Raw genomic sequence first — 23,071 nt, 5'->3', positions numbered from 1 at the left:
CCAAATCCCCGCCACCACACAGGGCCTCTGGCCGGGAACACGTGGGGTTAGACACAGGTTTTTTTTTTACAAGCAGGCCCTGCATCCAATTCAAGCAGGCACCCAACCCCTTTCTGAAATATATAAATATAAAAGGCGGTCCTATTGGCCTTATAAGGAGGTGGGCATATCAACACATATAAAGCAGACATTGACTTTTTTAGAAAGTCATCAATAATTATAACACAACATATTTTATAAATACACGCAGTGCACTGCTTAATAATACTTATTGTCATAAAACTTTTAAGTAAAACATTTCTTTTAAAAGGAATAACTATAGATCGGTCGGATTTTTTTTTAAAACTTTTTTTAGGCTAAAACATTAAGTTAGAGAACCAACCACAAGGGGTCTTTGCACCCTAGCTGAACAGAATGCAGATCTAGATTGAAGTGCTTAAAAATATTATTGTAAGCTTTCCTGGCGTCATCAATGACCCCGGGGACTTACTGTGTTTTTTTAATGTAGTTGGGGGGGCTGCTGTGCTACCTGCAGCCCTCAACAACATTAAAATAAAATTCATTGTGGTGACCCTACTAGGGGCAACACCAGGATCAAAAAATATCATTGAAAAGACCTCACAGGGCATTATAGACAGTGCCACAGGAATTACGCAGCAGGTGAGCACCAAATTATGCAGTAGGGTTGACTATAGTTGCGACAAGAAAAGCCAAATTATGTGACATCTTTTTTGATAGCATTCATTATTTTGTCATTTTTTACTTATTGTAATACTGTCTGGGCAAAGAGTTCACGTTATTAGTATCAGTTTAACAACTAAACACAGAAATAAGCAAATGAAAGCTGACAAGCTAACTGTTGCGAAGAGTAGTTCACTGTGTGCGAACACGTTGCCGCATTTTTAGTAACCTTTGATATGTTTGAGCTAGAAATAGGTTTTTTTGTTAAAATCAGTTGATTATGCAGCAGATGATGGATTATGTAGCAAATCCATAACTATGCGAATAAAGCAGTGGCTGCAGAATTGCATAGTTACAGTTGCCCTGATTATTGGGCGCTTCATACCTGGAGCAGTGACTAATACATGAGAGGCATTTTTTTGTATTTTTTTTTAGGTTTCCCGTTTCCACCCGGGTCACACACACACTATGTACACATTGGGGCCAAAGGGGGAGCTCCATGATCCCCGGCCGGCTGCTCAGCCAGCACCCATTAAGGGTGGCAGTGGGAACCAACCATTTTTTTCGTGGGTGGCCCGGTGCAACTCAGAGCATCCACATCTTTCAGGGTGTGATGAAGCTGGTTCTGTTGCTTAGTCCCTGCCCAGCATTTTTCTCTCCCCCCGTTGGGCAAGAGCAAATCTGTGTTCTCTGCCTGGGAGAGAGCTGGCAGGGAATTAGATTTGCATTCCTTGCCCATACAGTGTCCCTGGGGATGGGGTCCCTACACACTCATCTGGCTCCAGGGGATAGGGTCACCGGGGCCATTGGATGGCTCGGGAAGGGAGGCCTCATGCCTCCCAACCTCAATGCTTTGGCCCTGGAGGATGGCATTTACGGAGCTATGTTATGGCTCGGGGCACATGCCCCTCCCAATTAAAAAAATTAATTCCGCCCCGGGGTACGGGTCCCCAGGACCCCAGGAACATATTATGGCTTGGGAGGGTTGTCACATGGCCGCCTTCCAATATAACTCAAATCGGCCCCAGAGGATGGGAAGCCCGGGTCCTTACATTTGCTCAGGATATGGGGTGGGGGCTGCATACCCCCTCCTCCATTACAATTAATGCAGCCCTGAAGGATGGCGGTCCCCAGGGCATTAAAATGGTTTGGGGGGTATATGCCCGCCTCCCCAAAATTATTACTTGCACCGAGCCCCCGAAAAAATGTTTTATTTGGCCACCCTCCCACCAAGCCTAGGGTAGCAGGGTATCCCTACCCTGCCCCCCCCCCACCCCCCCATTGTTTTAGTATTCTTTTTGCAGTATAGAGGAGGAGTTTAGCAAAAAATCCTTGTTGATGTTGTGGCAGCCAATCATATGTTACCTTTCGATCTATTGGGTCCATAGATGCTCTATGTCTCTATGTACCTCCATGTACTTGGATCTGTGTGTCTGTTACTTTTCTCCTGAAAAAGCATATCCAATGCACTACCCCATTTCTCATCCTGCACTTCTATGAATATCTTTAATCTGCATATACTTAACTCCTTTATGCATCTATATACTTTCAATGTACTTATCGATCTATATATTTATCACTTTTTTAATTTAGCATTACCCTATTTCTCAGCCTATACTTCTCTCAATATATTTTCTAGCCCAAATTTCTGACCCATCTCAAACTTCTTTCTACTACTCTTTCCAATTCACTACCATATTTCTTATCCTATACATCTATCATTATATCCTCTACACCCACTCTCTCATTTATCCCAAACCCCATACCACTACTATGTTCCCCAAAATAACCCTTTCTTGACTCTCTCCTAATATACCCCTCCTTGCATCATCTGACACCAATTTTACCATACCGATCCGCAAAAAACAAACCTTTCAAAACTCATCTCTCTGACGCTTCCCCTCCAAAAACCCTTTTTACTCATCCAAAATCCTTCACTCTTCTATCCCGCCACTATCCTTTTCAATCAAAATAACAGACTAACATGTTCACTTCTCTAATTCCATATTCCACTATACTAATTCACCACTAATCTTTATGGGTTCCAGGGTAGCGTGTCACTCACTAACAAATCGTTTCAACACCTCATCAGGGTTACAAGCGCTATATAAATGCAAACTTTTTACCCCTCCCCAACTCAAATAACTGACTAACAATTCCACCACTCAAATTACTTCATATTTCACTATACAAATTTTCAACCTTAATCCTTTAAGGGTTCCGGAGTAGCCTGCTTTTCGCCAGAAAAGTGCTTCAACACCCCATTAGCAAGCGCTATATGAAAGCAAAGCTTTCTTTCCCTTCTATCTCTCCGCTATCCTTCTCACTCCAAATAACTGACTAATATCCACCACGCAAATTAATTTCATATTTCACCATACTAATTCACCACTAATCCTTTATGGTTTTCCAGAGTAGCGTGCTACTTGCCAAAAAAAGCGATTCAACACCCCATCAGGGGTTAGAAGCGCTATATAAATACAAACCATCTTTCCTCTTCTATTCTTCTGCTATCCTTCCGAATCCAAAAAACTGACTAACATATCCACCACTTAAAATGTACTTGCATGTTTCACTATACTAATTCAGCACTAATCTTCTATGAGTCCCGGAATAATGTGCTACTCGCCGAAAAAACTTTTTGACGCCTCATCAGGGGTAGTAAGCGCTATACAAATGCAATTACAATACAATATATACATACATTTTAAGCCTTCATTTCTCATAAACTACTGAACGTTATTATACCAAATCACAAAAAGTTTGCTTTCTGGATCAAGGTCTAGCTTTCTACTAAATTTGGTGTAATTCCATTCAGCAGTTTTTGCGGTATCGCTGTTCAATTTTCCCTTGCAAAACTGCATGGGGAAAGTGTGTTTTGGGACCCCTCGCACTACCCGTTTTCTCTGCCCCATGCTTAACATATTACCCCGAAACTTTCCAGTAAGAATCTGAGGTGAATGAGACTGTTTTTCCTGAAGGTTTTGTGAAGATTTGTCAAACACCACCCAAGTTATTATCAAACCAAAAAATCAATTCCCTATGGAAATGTTGTCCTAACTATAATTACACAGTGGCACATAAATTTGTCTTATCCTGATATAACTGCTTTCAGAAAATTTAGAAAACTATTTACCACTATTTACCTCAACAGCCGCCTCAACTTCTACGCTCCCAAACGCCAGCTTCGATCGACCGGCCACGCCCTCGCCGCCGTCCCCCGCATCTGAAGAGCCACCACAGGGGGACGGTCCTTCTCCTACCTCGCCGCCAAGACTTGGAACTCCTCCCTCCCGACCCACCTCCGCCTGACCCAGGACCACCTCGCCTTCAGGAAGCAACTCAAGACCTGGCTGTTCGAGCAGTAGCGGACCCCCCCCCCCCCCCCCCCCCCCCCCCCAGCGCCTTGAGACCCTCTGGGTGAGTAGTGCGCTATATAAATGCTTTGATTGATTGATTGATTGATTGAACATGGGTAGTGCGCAAACCCAAATTTACTTGAATGCCCCAATGCCAATTTCTGCTTATACTAAGCTGCATCTCTTAAATAATCCTTTTCCGATACTGCCGAAATGGTGAATATATGGAAACATAGAGGATTTGTCAAGCAGGCTTTGTGAGCCACCACAAAGGGTTGCCTTTTCGTGACGACCCCTCCCCAGGGAAGTTTTCAGCACAGAAACTGTGACGAGGGCAAAACGGAATTAAAATACCTCACATGAGGAAAACAACATATCGAACTAAAGTTGCGCAGGCGTTAAGAGGGCTCGATTAACTGAAGGGGGGCGCCCAACGTCAACATAGTGATAAAGACAATACATGCTTCAGTTAGTATACGACGTAAATATGTGGCTTCACTGGCTTGTCGAGATACACCTGGGCCAGTGAAGTGTAAAGCAGACGGCTTTCAGTATTTTCAAACCCCAGCCCCCAGCCAGCAGTGAAAGCGAAGCCGATGAGCGGAAACCAATTATACCTCTCATTCATCCTATGTTTAGCCGCGCAGCTAATTACAGGATTTAGTCCCTACTGGAAAGCTGCAGAGCCTTTTGAGTATCAATCAATTATCCGGAGGAGGGTGCTTATGGACTCAAAGCCTTTCTATTTGTACGGCATGTCAGCCATTGTTAAACACATCGCGCGCTGGTGAACTTGGCGCTGCGTCAGAGGTGTCTGAAAAAGAGAACAGTGCATGACGGGTGGAAACCACAAGTGATCTGACGAGACGTTAATGCCTCTCTTGTTTATCTGTATATCGCGTTTAAGGCTCGCTGAAAAACTGTTACTTACACAAACATGCAATAACATTCGATTGAACTAGCTAGAACTTACGTATTTCTTCAACCACATCTGGGTCACACTCTTTGTATTTTTCCACTTCTGCCTGCAGCTGTTCTTTTTGCTGTCGGAGCGCTGCAAGTTCTTTCACGAGCGCTGCACGTTCTTCCTGTAACACGATTGCATAAGCAATGAGACAAAGAGTTTCACACGCGAAATGGGCATTTTGTACATACAACAATTGCATTTACGTCATCCCATAGGTAGCCTAAGACACACTGGGTGGTGTCAGAATACAGAGTAGTATATTTACAGATGGCAAATCGTTATTAAGTCACTTAAGCTCTTGGTTTGTAATGTAGGGCAGTATAAATGAGACATTTAGCTTCTCAAAGGGTACTATCACATGATTCTCCGGAACAGCCAGAGGCAGGCATTACATTTTAGCACTATATCATGGGTGCATGCTATTCTTACCACCGTTTCTTTGATGCATCGTTGCTCAACTAGATGCCAAAACAAATATCATTGATTTCTGGTAAGCGCACGCACCAAAGCTCTGCTGACCTGCCTACCACATAATGTTCAGAAAACTCTAGACAATTTAACTCTTCAGACTAGCCTACCACTGACATTGCCTGCGAACGTGCTGTGGACAACTGGATATGGGAATTGACACACCAGACTGGGTGCTAATGTCCCCTTCCAACAACTAAACAGATTGGGAGTAAGAAATATAGTGCCCATCTTCAAAATAAGCCAACTGGGATCACTTTTTAAATAAAGTGGTCCATTGAATTGTTTTTCATTTAAAAAATCTTTATTTCGATCACATGATCATAAAAGATATACATAGCATCACAGAATATTTCATTTTATGGTTAAAAACGCATTAAACAACATTAGTGATCAAAATAGAAAGTGGTGTGCCGGGAATTCAAGTCTGTCCAGAGTCGCCAAGTCTCTTAATGCAGCGATTTCGGGCGTACCACATTGCAGTTAAAAATTTAGATAGAGCAAATACAGTAGATGGGGCTAAGTCTGTCTTTAAAACTCTGTAAGCGGGTAAAAACGTTCTGAATCCCATGTTTTTAAGCAAAGGGACGAGCCAGTATTTCCTGCTCTTCTCATAGGCTCGACAGAAAAAGACCACATGTACATCATTCTCCTTTGTGTGGGCACATGCAGGGCAGATTTCTGTGGGAGGGCGACAAGACCATGTTGCTGTAAAAGATGCCAGGGGAAGAGTCCCATATCTCCATTGCAGGAATAATTTCCTAGTTAATACCGGAGTCATGGCATCTAGGACACTTTCCAGTTGGTAGGAGTCTTTAATTTTTATAAATTGATTGGTCAGTGATCCATCACGGGTGCCTTCAACAGCTCGGGAGAGCATTAGATCGTAATAGGCTCTAGATAGCACCTTTCTGGGGGTCCTGTTACTTGTGCTTGCTGGATCCGACCATAGTTCAGGAAGACCAATTGCCTCGGAAGTTCTCTTGATATAGTTTAACCAAGGTGTTCTAGTGGCGTTGGGCAACAATAGAAATTCCTGTAGCTAAGCTCTATAAGTTGAGAGGTCTGGACTGCTCCATAGGCGTCGCCAGAATGCTAATGGTTTGAGCCCCAGCTCCTCCGTTATGGGCCGGAGGCCCATATCCAGCCTAAGGGGCAGAATTGGAGTACTCAACGGAAGAGCAGTAATCTGCCTCAGGAATTTGTTCTCGGTGGTCAATAATTTTGGCGATGGAATATGACCCCACAACTCGCCCCCATATGTGACACCCCCCGGGCCTGTGCCTTATAGATTTGGATAACAGGGATGAGTGGACTGTAGGGTGATTTGCTCGCTATTCTCATAGTACCACCCGCCAACTGTGGCAATTTGATGTTTGCTTTTGACTGGTGTGCCGACCACGTTAAGTTTTCATTGAGGGTTATCCCCAGGTATTCAATTGTGTGGACCCGTTCCAGTCGAACTGTAAATGTAAATGTAAATGTATAGGCATTTATATAGCGCACTACTTACCCGTAGGGTCCCAAGGCGCTTCGACCGCTGCGAAACCCTTCCTGGCTTCCCTGAGAGATGGTCCCTTAATGGGTATCTCCAGGGTGAGACCAGGCATCCCCGGCGGTCTGGTGGGGCCGTTAATGAAGATGAGGCAAACTAATGCCCAGAGTTGCCGAGTGTGATCGCTGATCAGAGTGGGCACCGAGGCGAGAGAATTATCGAGTCCGCTGACCCTAGTCCAGAAACCTGCCGCGCCGGGAATCGAACCCTGGTCCCGGGCCGTCCTCTGCTCTCGTACCCAGGAAGGGGGGTGGGCGGTTGAGGGGCATGGGGTTGAGAATCATGAATTTGGTTTTCGGAGGATTGATTTTGAGTCCCCTTTCTGTGCAGAACTCCAGAAAACCGTCCAAGACTCGTATGCCCATCGGGGATTTGGACAACAGCAGGGTGTCATCCGCAAACATGATTGCGGGCACCCTGCTGCCAGTCAGTTTTGGGGCATCAGTGTTGGCAATCCTGGTGAGGTGCGCGATTACCCCGTTCACAAAGAGGCAGAACAGGGTCGGTGCAAGCACGCAGCCCTGTCTTACCCCTCTGCGAACAGGGAACCTTTCGGTTAAATTGCCACCTCTACCGCACCTGACGCGCGCATAGTTGTTATGATGTAATCTCATCAGGATTGCCAAAATGTCTCCCGGGACATTCATCTCCTCCATGACCTGCCACAATTTTGCTCTTGGGACCAAATCGAAGGTCCACGAAAACCGTGTACAAGGTGCCGCCCTCGATAAATGCTGTCCTCCAATATAATAGGTTCAGCCTAAAAATTTGGTCGATTGTGGACACCCCTCGCCTAAATCCCGCCTGGTAAGGAGTCAAGATGTCAGTCTCCTCCAACCAATTCTGTAACCAGTCCAGGATCAGTCTGCCGAAAAGCTTTTGGGATACGTCAATGAGGCTGATCGGGCGATAGTTGGCTGGGAGCAGAGGGGATCCCCTTTTAAAGATAGTAACCACCTCTGCTCCCAGCCAAGTATCCGGAACCTCCATCCCCCTAAGAACAGCGTTAAATATCAGCATGAGGTAAGGGGCCCATATCCCTGGTTCCTGCTTAAATAGGTCGCCTGGTACCCCGTCGAGCCCTGGGGCTTTCCCTGTTGACAACCCAGCTATGGCCACCCTCACCTCTTTTTCTGTGAAAAGTTCTCCTTCAGAATCAGTCGCTATCATATTGTGTGATTCATTCAAAACCCCTTCCTCTGTAGCGTACAGTGACTGAAAATGATTTTGCCATATACTGGGTGCAATGTTGGGCTCAATTGCAGAGGATAAATCCTCCGTTCCATTAGACACTATACGCCAGAATTTGCTTGAATCTCTAATGGCGAGTGTCCTTGAAAGTTCCTCCCAATATTGTTGGTCCCACTCAGCCTTGGCGTTCACCAGGAGCTTCCTATGTGCCCTTCTCCTGGATTGAATCTCTTCCCTGCCTTTGTGCGCCTTTATTGCAGATAGCAATTCGCTTTTGGAGTCCCTGCATGTGGCATTGTACCACGTTCTCTTGGATATTGGACCGGTTTTACCCCCCCCCCCCTTGAAAACAGGTCCAACTCCAAGGTATTGATTACATCTGCATGAATCTGCCCTAGCAGGTCTCTATTTTTCCCTTCACCTAATTTCTCCCCGATGGAAAATGCCCTCTCTAAAAACGGAGTCATTCTGACATACAATTTGGGTAGCTTTTCGCCACTAGTGGCCAGTTTCGCCCACCTTACTCTCCTCCGATTATTTTCCAGTAGCAGGCCTGACTTGTCGTTGTTAAGACCCCGGCCTATGTCCTCGTTGCCTGGTAGGGTGTATTCGAGCTCCAGGGCGTTGTGGTCACTATCCCGTCTATCAATAACCTTGAAGTCGATGATTTGTGACCACAGTGGTAATTTGACGTGAATATAATCTAGTCTTGATTCGCTACCGGCTTTATTATAAGTGCATTTACTTGGGATGTCTGATTTACAACGCCCATTACAGGCCCTTAGACCTTGGTTTAAAGTAAGGGCAGTTATCTGCAAAGTAAGGGGAGTCCAAGCTCTTGGTGGGTGTGCCACCGTGACCGGAACCAGCCACCGTGAATCCTCCTCAAAGGAGGGTCCATCACGGAGGCCTGGTAGCGGCTCATAGTGTGAATTTAAATCGCCTCACACCACATAGTGAAGTTCCCCTGAGATGTCACTTAAGAAAGCAGAGAGTTCCTCTATAGTGTTTGATTCACGTGACGTGAGTACAGGTCTTGAATACACGTTTACTACCACCAGTTTCATGGAGTTTGGCCACTCTAAGAGGACAGCTAGTATGTCATCTGAGTCTGTCGTTAGACAGCTGGCATGGCAGCCCAGATTGATGCTACCCAAGTTGCCAGTCCTCCAGATGGTCCCCCCCACTTAGCTGGTTTAGAAAATACTGCAAACCCCTGGAATGTAAGTTCTTCTCGCGCCCAAGTCTCTTGGAAAAGGCATACACTTTGAGTTAATAAAGGAAACCCACTCCAGGCAATCAATTTTGTTGGCCAACCCAGCAACGTTCCATGAAATCAGAGTCAAGGATTGGGGTTTGATAGGAGGTGGCTCTATGTCAGGGAGGTTAGATTCGTTAGTCTCATGGTTGACCATAGGGAGGGGGGACAGTTGTCCCTGAACTAACCCTGTGTTGGTATTAATCTCAGGTGTGTCCACTAAGGGATGCTCTAGATCTTGATGAGGTGCTAGTTCACTCTGTACCCATGGAACCTGCACTTGTTCAAGGGGTATATTATTTTCTATCCGATGGAATGGGAAGTGATCTCTCACTTGTGACTCAGACTGTCAATCAACCATTTTGAGGCTGCTATATCTGTTGTAGGTTGGGATGTAGGCTGGATAATGCATTCTATGAGGCCCCGGAACTCCTCTCATACCCCCCCCCTCCGCCCCTCCTCCTAATGTTGGACTCCCATCCTACCTCCTCACCATACGGTAAGAAGAATTCAGGGACTCTGCTCTTTGTGACGATATGGATTCCTTCTCTCCCTACGGTTGCTCTCCCAGTCTTCCATCATTTCCTGATGTTGCCCCCATCTCTGATTTTCTGAAGTATATAAGTTCGAAGGATAGAAGAACGAGAGAGGGAGGGCCTGGATGTTACTACCTTGGACGTCAGGGGCCCAAGTGCAGATGTAGGAGGCTGTGTTTGGCTCTCTAAAAGTAACCAGGACACAGTCTTCTCTGATTGATTTTCTAGTGTATCCCACCCAGGTAACCCGTCTGACCATAATAATGCCACTAGTTGTGCCTTGTGGGAGCGGCCTATATATAGACAGCCAACTAATGACTTTATTTTTAAGGGAAGGGATTGATTCTATTGCCATAGGTTTTAGTTCAGGGACCCCTGCCAAGATCACCGTGTAGGGGGACGCCTCTGGTGGTAAGTTCACAGGTTTAGTTTTACGGGCAATATTCTGTTTTTTCCCCGGAGGTGTTGATTCGCTCTGTGTTACAGTCGGGATTGTAGCAGAGTCTTTAGGTCGTGCAGTAGTAGTTGGAGATGGGATCGATACCTGCTGGGTTTTTGGAGGGGCAGTGTTTGTGTTAGGGTTGGCCGGGGGTTGGGGATCTTATTTTGGTTCGATTTGGGTTGTGGGTCTTGGGTAGCAGTAACTGGGCCCTTTTTCTTCAGGGTTGTAGTAGACTCAGTTCCCCTTTTGGGCTTTGGATCTGTGCTCCCTTTAGCTCCTTTCAATTCGAGTTTCATGGAATCTGCTAGTTGGACTGTAGATTTTTCAATGTTAACCAACCTAGCTTCGATCTTAATCAGACGAGCCTCAAGGGGACTAAGTAGGGACCTAAAAAGTGTGCCTATATCTGCCAGTGTGATGTCGTCACTAGAATTTTCCACGGAGATATTATTTGAACCAGATGGTATGGCCATAAGAATGGTGGCTGGTGGTGAGATTATTACACTGGCCTTATCCGAGTTAGTATCAGTGATACTGCCTTTAGCACCCTTTTCCCTCGGTGGATTAGATTTGGGGGGTTTTGTCTTACTACCTTCCTTATGATGACCCCCCTTCCTCCTTTTTTGGATAGCACCTTCCCTAGCTCCCCTTGTTGGGTCGGGGCTATTCTCATTATCATTAACTACAACTGTATTGAGTTCAAGGGTTGGGAGCGGCGTTTCAGATGGAATTTGGGGTGTTTGGCCTATGGGCAGGGCCATTAGACTCATGTCCTCAAGATCACTGGGGGCCTCAATTGTGAAGTCTGGGTTAGTGGATGATTGACTAGGTAGCTGATTTGCCCCTCGATCCCCCAGTTCACAATTCGTGGGTTCTAGTCTCCCATCCGGGGTTCTAGCTTGGGCCATTGGCCCCATCGAAGTTCTCCTAACCCAGTCTATTTCCTGGGAAATTCGTCTCTCCAGAACTTCAATTTCCTCAATCAGAAGTGACCCCGCTTTAACAAAGTAATTGTCAATGGTACCTTTAGCGGCTCCAGCTGCAGCCATGGAAGATTTACTCCTGGTTTCTCTGGTGCACATTGCAGTAGCTGGTTGCTCCGTTCTTCGTGTGGGATAAACGGGCAGGGGGGGCCCGGTCCGGTCTCTGCCGTCCTCGAACGGCCTCAAACGGCCCGCTCTTTGCCCGGTCTTCGCCCCGCTCTTCGTCCCGCGATGCGCGTCCGATGCCCCTCTGGTATTGGCGGAAAGGAGGCGTGGAACCCAGGGGGCAGGAGGCGTGGTCAGGCGGAAGAGCCCCAGGTGCGGCTCCAAGAACGCCGCGGCTCCTGGGACTCGCAGTCCGCCTGTTGTTCCTGGCACCCGTCGGTGATTAGCCCCAGCAACTCCGGTGTTAGGGAATTGGTGTTCTGTCTCCTCTGACAGTCAGCAGTCCTTTGCGTCCTCTCGTGGCGACTTCGAGCGGCACCCGGTTAGAAAATACACTTTTTTTTAAAAACAGTATTATACACTGCACAAGTGTGCTTTTGAAGATAAAATGTGAAACAAAAGCCAACAGCTGCTCTTGACACTTAAAAAACAATGGACAACACGTCCAGGAACAAAATGCTCAATTTCCAGCTTTCTTGAATGCTCGCCATTTAAGGTTTTCGGTCTTCTGGATTTCTTTTTTCCAGACTCTCCTTGAATCCTTGAATCCTGCACCGCTCCTGCCCACGTTTTCTCAGGATCCTTGCTCTGCGGGTACTGCGTGTGAGGAACAAATCGCTGCTTTCTTATGCAGAGTAATTTGTGACCCCCGCTGCACTTGGAGGTTACTTGCGGCTCTTGCCGCACTAGAGGGCACAAAAACGTGACTAGGCGGCAACTTTACGGGCCCGCGATGCTGAGAGGTGTCTCACAGCTCCTCACGCTCTTAGAGGTACTTTACATCTTACTTTACATCGCACAGTGGGGCAAACTTGCGACTCTCAGCCGCGTTCGGAAACGCCCGGGGGGTGCGGTGTCAACGCGATAAGGATTAAATCGCGGCTCAGGGGTCCTGTTCTTTGAAGCCCGGCTCGCGTTTCACTGCTCACGGAGCTCACAGGAGAGCACAGGCGAACACTGCAGCACCCGCGGCGGTAGCTTCTGGCGGCAGCTTCCGGAATGTATTAACTTAAGCGGGCCACCAGAAGTCTTAATATACTACTGGGATCTTATTAGTTGCGGACCGCAGAGCTAAGAATGGTGGGGCGATGCAGAAGTCGACGGGATAGGTAAAAAAATAAAATAAAATAATACAACCACATACCTTGCGCTTGCTGCATACCCACCTCGCCCCATCCCACCCCACAACCGTACCTCTCTTACCTGTGCTGGCCGTGCCTGAATCTTATGAGGTATGACTGAACTTAGCCTTTCATTGCAGCATCTCAAACTATGGGTGGCTATTAACTGAAGTAAAACAATACCTTGTTTATTCACCCATGGAGTGTTTGTGAGTGGTGAGTGTGAAATCACAAGCTGCATAGTACACTAAATGTATTTTTTGTAATAGCACTTATTTGCTAAATGGAAGACTAAAACAAATCTCCTTAAAACTGTAGTTACAGCGAACCTTAAAATATGAGTTGACATTGCTTTAGGTAACAAGCATTGGCAAAGACAATCGGTCTAGCCTTTAACATAGCTACAGTACCTCAAATAACTACTAGATGTCCTTGAGTCAGAAGCAACATCCTGAAGTCTTTAACATGGCTGGCGTCCTTCAAAACTTTGCTAGAAGTCCCTCTCAAAACAGAAGCAACTGCTTAAACGTCTGTCTCATGGCTACAATTACTCAAGTGTCACTAAATGCCCCTTGAGTCAGATGCAACTGCTTCAAATGTCCTTAAGAAAGTTGAGGCTTGTGGGTTCAACATAAAAATGTACATATACACTTATGCTACTCTTATAAATTGTGCTAGTTTTGTATAGCATAAGAAAATATGTCAATTTCAGAATATGCTGATGAATCAATATTGCAACTCTCAATAAATGTCTTGTTTACTATGGAAGACTAGTAAAGACAATCTAGTATGTATAGATACGAGCAGTCACTGGTTGTGAAGTCAAGCGCTTTCAAACATATTGTTGGGAAATATATATAGGTCTTACAATGTTCTCCGACAGTTCTCCACTCCCTTCCGACAGCAGGGAGACACCTGACATTGCAGCCAGCAGCAGCAGCAGTAATGCTTTACGGGACCTGATCAAGACCTTGGAAAAGAAGTCCCGAAGCGAACAGTCCAAGTGGTGTGAGTCGAAATCATTACAAAGGTATGTGGAGGTCAATCGAATCCCGAGGGGGTTGCGCATATTAACAACACCCACATACGACGACCCCAACCCTGAGTTAATGAAAGAGTGGGCGGAGTGTAATCTAGACGCCTCTCGACGCCAGGTATTAATATTGATCAAATACGCAGATATCGACCGCGCTAAGTTGCTAGTTGAAATAGATAACATCAACGAACAATTAGCGAGTTTGGGTGAAAGTGAAGAAAAAGAGCAGCTTTTAAAAGCCATGCAAGCCCGCCTGAAAAAGGAGGAAGCTAAAATTATTGAAAGAAAGACATATAAATTCCAAAGGGATCGTAATGACTATGAGCTTGGTCAAATATTCACTTTTGCCAGGAAATACGATGCCCTGCGCGGCGGAGGAAATAAAGCTCAAACACAACCCAAAAGAAAGCCTAATAAACAACCAAGGGAGCAAAATGATACTACGAACTCAACATTTAGTTTGGACCCGGATTCAGGCTCTGAATCAGAACGCATAAACCAAGCACAAAGGGCTGGCCACATCAGACCGTCACCTGGACAGGAGATGTTTTTTTTTATGTCAACAAAGACTGCAAACACTGAGGGCAAGCACGCAGCAAAAACATATAAACAGCGAGCAAACCTCAGGAGGCGCCAGAGGACAAGGGCCAGCAAAAAGAGGTTATCAAGGGAAAAAGCGAGGGAAAGGCCAAAACAGGAATCCGGGAAACCAGTCCAATTAACTACTGACAATAACAGAACCATAGTAAATTTAACTCCCACAGTACTAACATTAGAGGAGGAAAAAATACTAAAACTTGGTTTATCATTTGCACCACAATGTAACTTCAACTATCCAGCGACCAGGTGCGACATGTATAAAGCAGTGAGAAAATTAAAACTACGTAAGTTCTTTGCAACCAAAACCAAACAGAGAGACAAAATATCATCTGCTAATGTTGACCCCATAAATGAGCATGAATCAATGTTAAGCCAGGGCACTCGTGATATCACTGAGCTTTGGGAAACTGATGGGGCAGGATATGGTGAAAATATGGAGACAATAAATCAGGAGGACATAGATGAAGGTGGTAATCGTATAGTGAAGGTCACTCCATTCAAACCCCCATCAAGCTTCACACCAATTCTACCGCGAGACTCAATAGATATCTTTCACGAGAACGTGGTAAGTGACTTAAAAGATCTCAAGTCAAACATGCCTAAATGGAAATTCAACAGACTGTCCCATGGATATAAAACACTTGTGGCCCGCCTAACCAAGGATAAAAACATTGTGATCCGTGGTAGTGATAAAGGGGGTAACATAGTATTAATGACTAAATCAGACTATGACAAAGAGGCTTATACCCAGATCAACGACAGGAACTGCTATGAACGTATTCTACCCCAAAAAATGACCACAATCAAAGTTGAGTATCACAAAAAACTATCTGGATGGAAATCAGTCAACTTAATCAGTGGAGAAGAATACAAATATCTCAAGGTCAATAATCTGGTATTACCAATCATATATTTCATCCCAAAAATTCATAAAGATCCCCTCAAACCCCCTGGCAGGCCGATCATCTCTGCCAGGGGCAGTTTATTGGAACGGACATCAAATTACATTGATTATTTCCTACAGGGTACAAAAATTAAAATCATATGTACGTGATACTAGTGATTTTTTGTTGAAACTTAAAGAGGCAGATTGGAGACAGGGTGATTGGCTAATGGCCTTGGACGTAACATCGCTGTATACCAGCATATCTCATACTCAAGGTATGGAAGCAGTGAAATACTTCCTCTCTAGGAGATCTGAAGATTGTGAAGCCCATAATACTATGTTATTGGACATGTTGAATTTTTGTTTGTCAAACAACATATTTATGTTCAACCAATTGATTTACCGTCAAATACAGGGGGTGGCAATGGGGGCCAGCTTCTCGCCAAGCTTCGCATGTCTGCACATGGGAGCTTGGGAGGAGCTGGTCCTTGAAACCACCTACCTGCATGAAATGAGGGACAATATTATTGTTTGGTTTCGTTTCATTGATGATTTGTTTATTATTTGGCGGGGTAACAAGGAATCTGCTGAGAAATTAATCACTGAAATCAATGTAAATGAACTAAATCTTAGATTCACTGCAACACTCAGTCAAAATGAAGTAACCTTTTTAGACACCGAGGTATACACTAAAAATAACGAACTGCATACTAAAACTTTCCGAAAACAAACTGCTGGGAACAGCAGTCTACATGCTGCGAGTGGCCATCCTAGGCACCTCATAGCAAGCATCCCCTACGGGGAGATGCTAAGGATGAAGAGAGGATGCAGTGATCCTGTTGAGTTAAAGTTGGCACAACAAGAAAGTAAAAAGAGATTTTTAGACAGAGGATATTCGGCTAAAATCGTGGACAAAGCTATTGCCAAATCTGACTTACTGTCCAGGGAGGAGTTACTAACAGGCAATTATCAAAAAAGACAAAAACCAGCTGATCTTAACAAAAATGATTTCAGAATAATTACAGGCTTTAGCAGACAATCTAAGGAAATCTATAGGATTGTCAATAAACATTGGCCGTTAGTTACGAAAGATCCTATTATAGGCAAGGATTTGCCTACTAGGGTCTCTCTTACCTACAGCAGGGCACCCTCGCTGAGGGACCAAATTGTGGACACTAACCCTGAGCCGATCAGAGGCAGTAGCTGGTGGCAAACAGGCAAAGGCTTTTATAAATGTAAAACATGCAAAGCCTGCACCCACGGTGTCAATACCAAAAGTTACAAAGACGGTTTTAGTGATACAGTCCATCCAATATCACAGGTATTGACTTGTAAAACCGACCATGCGGTGTACGTCCTACAGTGCCCTTGTCCATTGATGTACGTAGGAAGTACAAAACTTCCTGTACATCAACGAATTCTCCAGCATCTCAGGGCGATCTCAAATGGGGACAATACCTATCCTGTTGCCCGCCACTATCGAGAAGTACACCAAAGCAACAATAAAACATTATCGTCCTTAGTAATAGATAGTGTTAACACAAACAGACGGGGAGGCGACAGAGAGACTAGATTGAGAAAACTTGAGACCAAATACATCCTCATGTTAAATACAAAGGCCCCAACAGGATTGAACATCACTGAAGACTTATATACATGTTTACTGTAAATGATCAAATATTATAATACCTAGGACATTACATCATTCCCTTACAACAATATGGGAAAATCTGGGCTGGGACAGATATCTACCATAATTGGATCTATATGAATACGAATAATGTCCTTTATTAACTATTCAGATACTATAAAGTAAATCTGTAGCTGCTACTTAACAGAAAAACAATAGCGAAGAAAGAAAGAAAAAAAGAAAGAAAGTAAAAAAACTATTATAAAAATAGTAAATAAGGAAAATACAAAAAGAAAATACGCACTATATACACACAAATGAGAATGGTCCAGCCAACAGGTCCTTATTCCTGATAAGCTGATTTGATCCATAATAACTTTTTTGATTTATCTTGCACTAATTTTCACTTTATTATTGACATGGAAGTTTATAAATGTGTAATAATTGAAGAATGATTAAATGACTAAATAATGTTTTTCAAATGGGTTACGAAGAGCAATTAAATGAGGCGCCTCAGAGAGTAAACATATTTACATTTACATTATAAATCTGCTTTAAATTGCACTACCGATGTTATAATCTATCTTTGGATAGTTATCAAAAGGGGGTTATTTTTGCATAAATGCAGAAATTTCAATTAGGCAATCAAGCCTTGAAGCACAAGCACTTTAATGTAAATAATGTATATATGTAATAATGTAAAGATATGGATGTATAATAATAGTATTTATTCTATTTTTTATATAGAACGTTCATGAGGCAATTTTCTATTATAGAGTGATTTATATATTTTTGTATTTGACTTATGATATTCTAGCTCAGATGATCTTTACCCATTATGGACCAAAGAGTATTTTACCGTGATAACAAAAATTAGTTGTGCTTTTGCTTTGCCATTTATTATACAAATGTGATACGTTGGTATGCAAATCTAAGCGGAAAACATTTCTTCCATGTCTATTCTTAAACAGAGCATGTGATCAAATACTTTTTTTCAACCAGTGGCTGTCTCTTTAAAAGAACGGCTCGTGATGATTGACACTGTCATGTGAACAAGGCTCCCAGGAGCCGAAACGTCATGCGATGTGCTTGCTCGAAATAAATTGATTTGCACATAATTGGACTGTGTCTGCGTCTTTCTGAGGTGTGGGAGGACGCCTCACCTTGTGGAAATCGTGCGTGGATTTCTTGGATAGATATATATATATATATATATATATATATATATCCAAACACACAACACAAAAAGCGGTGTGCTCTTGCCTCTTTTTTTCGGCGGGCGCTCGGCAGGGTTGCCGACCCATAAACTTTCAGTCACCTCCTGGTTGTAAATCCTTCACAAAAGCCAGAGTCGAGGCCCCAATAGTGCGCAGAAAAGGTTTATTGGCACAAAGAAAAAATACCCTACGCATTTCGAGCCGAGCCGACCTCTTGCTCACTGGTGGAGTTATCATCCATTGCCATTCGTCCCCTACGGAATACGGGAATCAATATTTGCCCACTGGGGCTTTAATGGATTTTCAAAAATGGATTTTTTCCAGGGACATGGATACATTGACTTAAATAATAATTACAATGTGAGGTTCAACAATGTGAAATCCGCTTCGTTGAAAACTGCAACTTTATTGAATACCACCAGGTTTTGAATAAGTAACAATGTAACGCTCAAAGTATGTTGTTTATGTTGTTTGATCACGTGTACGTTTGCAAAATATGCCACTACCACTTTAAAAGGAATGGCAATGGATGATAACTCCACCCGTGAGCAAGAGGTCGGCTGACCTCGAAACGCGCAGGGTATTTTTTCTTTGTGCCAATAAACCTTTTCTGCGCACTATTGGGGCCTCAACTCTGGTTTTTGTGAAGGATTTACAACCAGGAGGTGACTGAAAAAAAATTATATATATATATATATATACATACACACACACACTCACCCATGCATGCACGCACATACACACACACACATATATATATATATATATATATATATATATATATATATATATATATATATATATATATATATATATATATGTATACAATGATACTAATTGAGTCTGTTTTCTAGCTCTATATGTTGGAGCCCAATCAGAACTTCGCACCAGCACTTTAAATTAATCACTCTCACAGTAGTTCGCTGTCATGTGAGCAGAGCACTTGTGTGCCGAAACGTTATGAGGAAGCCGGCAAGCGAATAAGAAATTTTGAGCACCGCAGAAACTGGTCCGTGCATTGTGTTCTTGGTGCGAGCTAAGACGAGCTGCATCCGCGCAGGGAAAACTTTGGATTTGCTATATAAGTGGTCGCTTGGATCTGCGCGACCAGACACAAGACCCTTTCCAAACTAAAATTAAGTTGAGGTCAACGTCGCCACAAGTGGATCCCCACCAGAGGTCTCTTCGGCGTTTTTGTTCTCTGGGAAGAGAAAGGACATTTGACCCCCGAATGCCGATTGGATTGAACCGGAAGTAGTTGTGTCCTCGCAGAACGGCGTCTGCTGAGTACTGAGAGACGTCGGAGTCGAGCTAAACACTGCACCCGGGAGAAACAATTCATCGGAACTGAGGCGGAAAGCAACGCGGTATAGTGGCAACACGTTATTTTGTTATAATTTACATTTGTTGTTTTGTCCACACTAAATCAATCGCTTAACAAATATGTCGGCTGACAGCGTGAGGGATAGGGAGGCGAGAGCTACGACTATGTTCTCGGACGAACCCCCCTAGTGTTAACATCAACGCAAATAACACCTCGAACCCACAAGGAGGACCTAACACGGACACACTTAATGGCAAGATTAAAATCCTGGAGAAAAAATCTCTCTAGGAACAAAGTAAATGGTGGGAGGCTAAGTCCCTGCAAAAATACATCGAGGTAAACCGGATACCGAGGGGACTTAGGATATTAACATCGCCCACGTACGAAAACCCCAATCCGGAACTAATACGAGAATGGGCGGACAGCAATTTAGAGGCATCAAGGCTTTTGGTATTGATTCTAATCAAATACGCAGAGATAGATCGAACCAAACTGCTGGATGAGATTGCAATTTTATATCAGGAATTGGAAACCCTGGGTACAGAAGAAGAGAGAACTAAGCTTCTGGCGGAAATGAATGCCCGATTGAAAAAGGAAGAGGAAAAAATTATAACAAGAAAAACTTATAAATTTGCCAGAGATAGGCAGGACTATGACCTAGGGCAAATCTTCACTTTTTCGAGGAAATATGATGGTATCCTTAAGGCCAGCGGCGGAACCATTGGCAATACTCAAACAAAGACACAGGGCAGACGAAACTACAAACAAATGCAACCCAATACGGAAGAATCAGAGGTATCCGATTTTAGCTCAAGTCCAGGAAGCGATACTGACTCTGAACAAAGGCAAACAAGAGTGGGTAATGTTGGCAAAAAACCATCTCCAGGTGAAGAGATCAGTTTTTTATGCGAGGAGCGCCTCCAAACTTTGAGACCAGGGCTGAAAAAGTACTACGGAGAAAGTGGAAAAACTATGTCCGCAGGAGGAGGCGCAGGGCGAGGACGCGGGCAGAGTCAAGCAAGCAACGGTCCGCCGAAAAGGAAGGGCAGGGGTCAGTGGCAGAAGAAATAAATAGCCACAACCAACAGACAATTATTAATCTTACTGATATGACCCTTTCAGCCAAAGAGGAAAACATCTTGAGGTTGGGGTTATCTTTTGCTCCAAGAACCAATTTGAACAATGCTGCCACTCGCACTGACTTTTACAAAGCCACTCGCAAACTTAAACTGAAAAAATATCATGAAATGAAAGCCAATGAAATGGAGGTTGAGAATGTAGTACATGCGAACCCATCGTTAACCCAAGAACTCAACACACTATGGACTAACGATGGTAATTTATTTTATTTTTATTTATTTTTATTTTTATTTAAAGAGTTTTATATAGCGCGAACAGGACCCGTGGGTATCAGAGCGCTTTACATATTATTATGAGGTAGTAAGGAGATACAACTTATACAGATTAAAAGTAACAGTATATATGACAATACAAGACAATTAATTACAATATTTACATAATTCTTTCCGTGGCCTGAGGTACTCTGATTTTGGACAATTAAGTTCAATTATTCCTGTATCTGGGCTTGTAATTTCCATCTTCTCCGCCCTTGTAGTATAACTCTGCTTTTAAGTTATAGAGTAGCCAGCTAGAGTTAAGGCAGCAATTTGCTCATTAGAAATATTTTTTTTCCTTCTTGAATGTTGCTGTGTTTGTTATCTTTCTGATGTTTGGCGGAAGAGAGTTCCATATTCTATGGGCAGCTCCGGAGAATGCTCTATCATAAGTTTTTTTCTTTTTGAATATGGGTGGTCTCAGTACCAACTCCTTAGCACTCCTAGCAGGTCTGTCTCCTCCCGATAGAACTATCTTGTGGGCAAGATATCTTGGAGTGTTGTAGTGAAGAGCTTTGTGGGTGATACATGCTATTTTTAACTGAATTCTGGCTTCATAGGGTAGCCAGTTTAAAGCTTTGAGGTGTGGAGAGATATGGTTGAACTTCCTTGAGCCGGTTAGAAGTCTTGCTGCTGCGTTGAGGCATGCTTTTAGCGGAGCAGTGGAGATTTGTGGCAAGCCTGCTAGTGTAGAGCATCCATATTCAATCCTAGAGATGACCAGTGATTGTACAGCTAGCTTGAGATCTGCTTCTGAAATGAAGGGTTTCACCTTTCTTAAGTAGTTCAGGTGGAAGCTGGCGTTTCTTGCCATGGCCTTGATATGTACTTTCATATCCAGATTCTCATCTAATGATATTCCTAGGGATTTAGCCGAGTCGACCAATGTAGGGGTACAGTTTAGCGCAGTGATCATTTTGGCCCAGTCCTTAACTTCTGTGTGTTTCTTAGATGGAGAAATTAGAAGGAATTCAGTTTTTTGAGCATTTGGTTTTAGGTGATTGATTGCTAGCCATTTTAACGTCACTTCTAAAACCTCATTCATTAACCTGATGTCTTCCAATGACGAGATCTTGAGGTATATCTGCGGGTCGTCTGCGTACATGTGATAGGAGATTTTGGAGTTACGCAAAATTACTGTGAGCGGTTCGATGTATAAGTTGAACAGTGCAGGAGATAGAGTGGATCCTTGTGGTACTCCAATCGTGTTAGGACGAGATGTTGAAAGTGATTGATTGACTGAGAATCTTTGTGTTCTGTCCTGCAGGAAAGATTCAAACCATTTCAACACCGTACCGGATATTCCCATCCTATCCTGTAGCCTGTTTAGTAGCTTCACGTGGTTCACCGTGTCGAATGCCGCTGATAGGTCTAGAAGGATGAGTAGACATGATTTATTTTGGTCTAGGGCTTGTAACGCATCATCAACTATCTGTAAGATCGCTGTTTCAGTGCTATGTCGTGCTCTGAAACCCGACTGGTATTCATCCAAAAGAGAAAAATTGACTATGTGTTGGTTGAGTTGACCCTGCACACATTTCTCTATTAGCTTGGCAAGTACCGGAATGTTAGTTACCGGGCGGAAGTTGTTCGGATCGTCTGGGTCCGCAGTCGATTTTTTGATAATGGGGACTACTTGACCTGTTTTTAGGCATCCAGGAAGAATCCCTTGTGATAAAGAGGCGTTGACAATTTTTGTCCATATGGGAATCACGGCCTGGTCGATTCCTTTAAGTATTTCGATGGGAGTGGATCACTGTAGTGGTTGTTGGGTTTAATTTCCCGTAGAGTTTTGGCAATGTAGTTTTGGTCCAATAGCTTGAAAGAGTCCCATTGGGCTTTGTTTTTAGCTTCATAATGCTAGGTAATGATAGCATGACTATGGAATTTAGTGAAATCCAAACATCAGAGACAATATCAGGATCTCGAAAATCTCCTATAGTGTCAACAAGTACAAAGCCCTGTACCCCTTTCAAACCTCCTTCAACTTTCTGTCCAATTATGCCACGTGATTCTATTGACGTATTCCATGAGAACATTGTTAGTGATCTGAAGGAGCTACATGGTAAAATCAGTAAAATTAAATTCAAATATGACTAACGAACATTTGACTATGAATCCTTGGTACAAAAGCTCAAGGCCAACAACAACATCATTGTCCGCCCTAGTGATGAGGGCGGAAACATTGTACTTCTCAGCAAGACTACATATGACAAAGAGGCGTTTCAACAGTTAAACAACAGGGAACACTATGAAAA

At 43.7% G+C, this 23,071-nt stretch overlaps 1 protein-coding gene across 1 annotated transcript in view; it reads right to left on the bottom strand.

Moving 5' to 3' along the window:
• LOC147669866 (meiotic nuclear division protein 1 homolog) overlaps window positions 1–23,071 on the bottom strand; it is a 454,217-nt gene that overhangs the window by 94,802 nt on the left and 336,344 nt on the right. Inside the window, exon 6 of the mRNA XM_086948189.1 lies at window positions 5,014–5,128. Coding sequence (XP_086804315.1) covers window positions 5,014–5,128 — 115 coding nt within the window. The remainder of the gene's footprint in view (window positions 1–5,013; window positions 5,129–23,071) is intronic.

This window comes from Lissotriton vulgaris, unplaced genomic scaffold (assembly GCF_964263255.1).
Source record: "Lissotriton vulgaris unplaced genomic scaffold, aLisVul1.2 SCAFFOLD_431, whole genome shotgun sequence".
NCBI lineage: Eukaryota > Metazoa > Chordata > Amphibia > Caudata > Salamandridae > Lissotriton > Lissotriton vulgaris.
The sequence above is the reverse complement of the archived record's forward strand: the minus strand, read 5'-3'. Positions and strand labels throughout refer to the sequence as shown.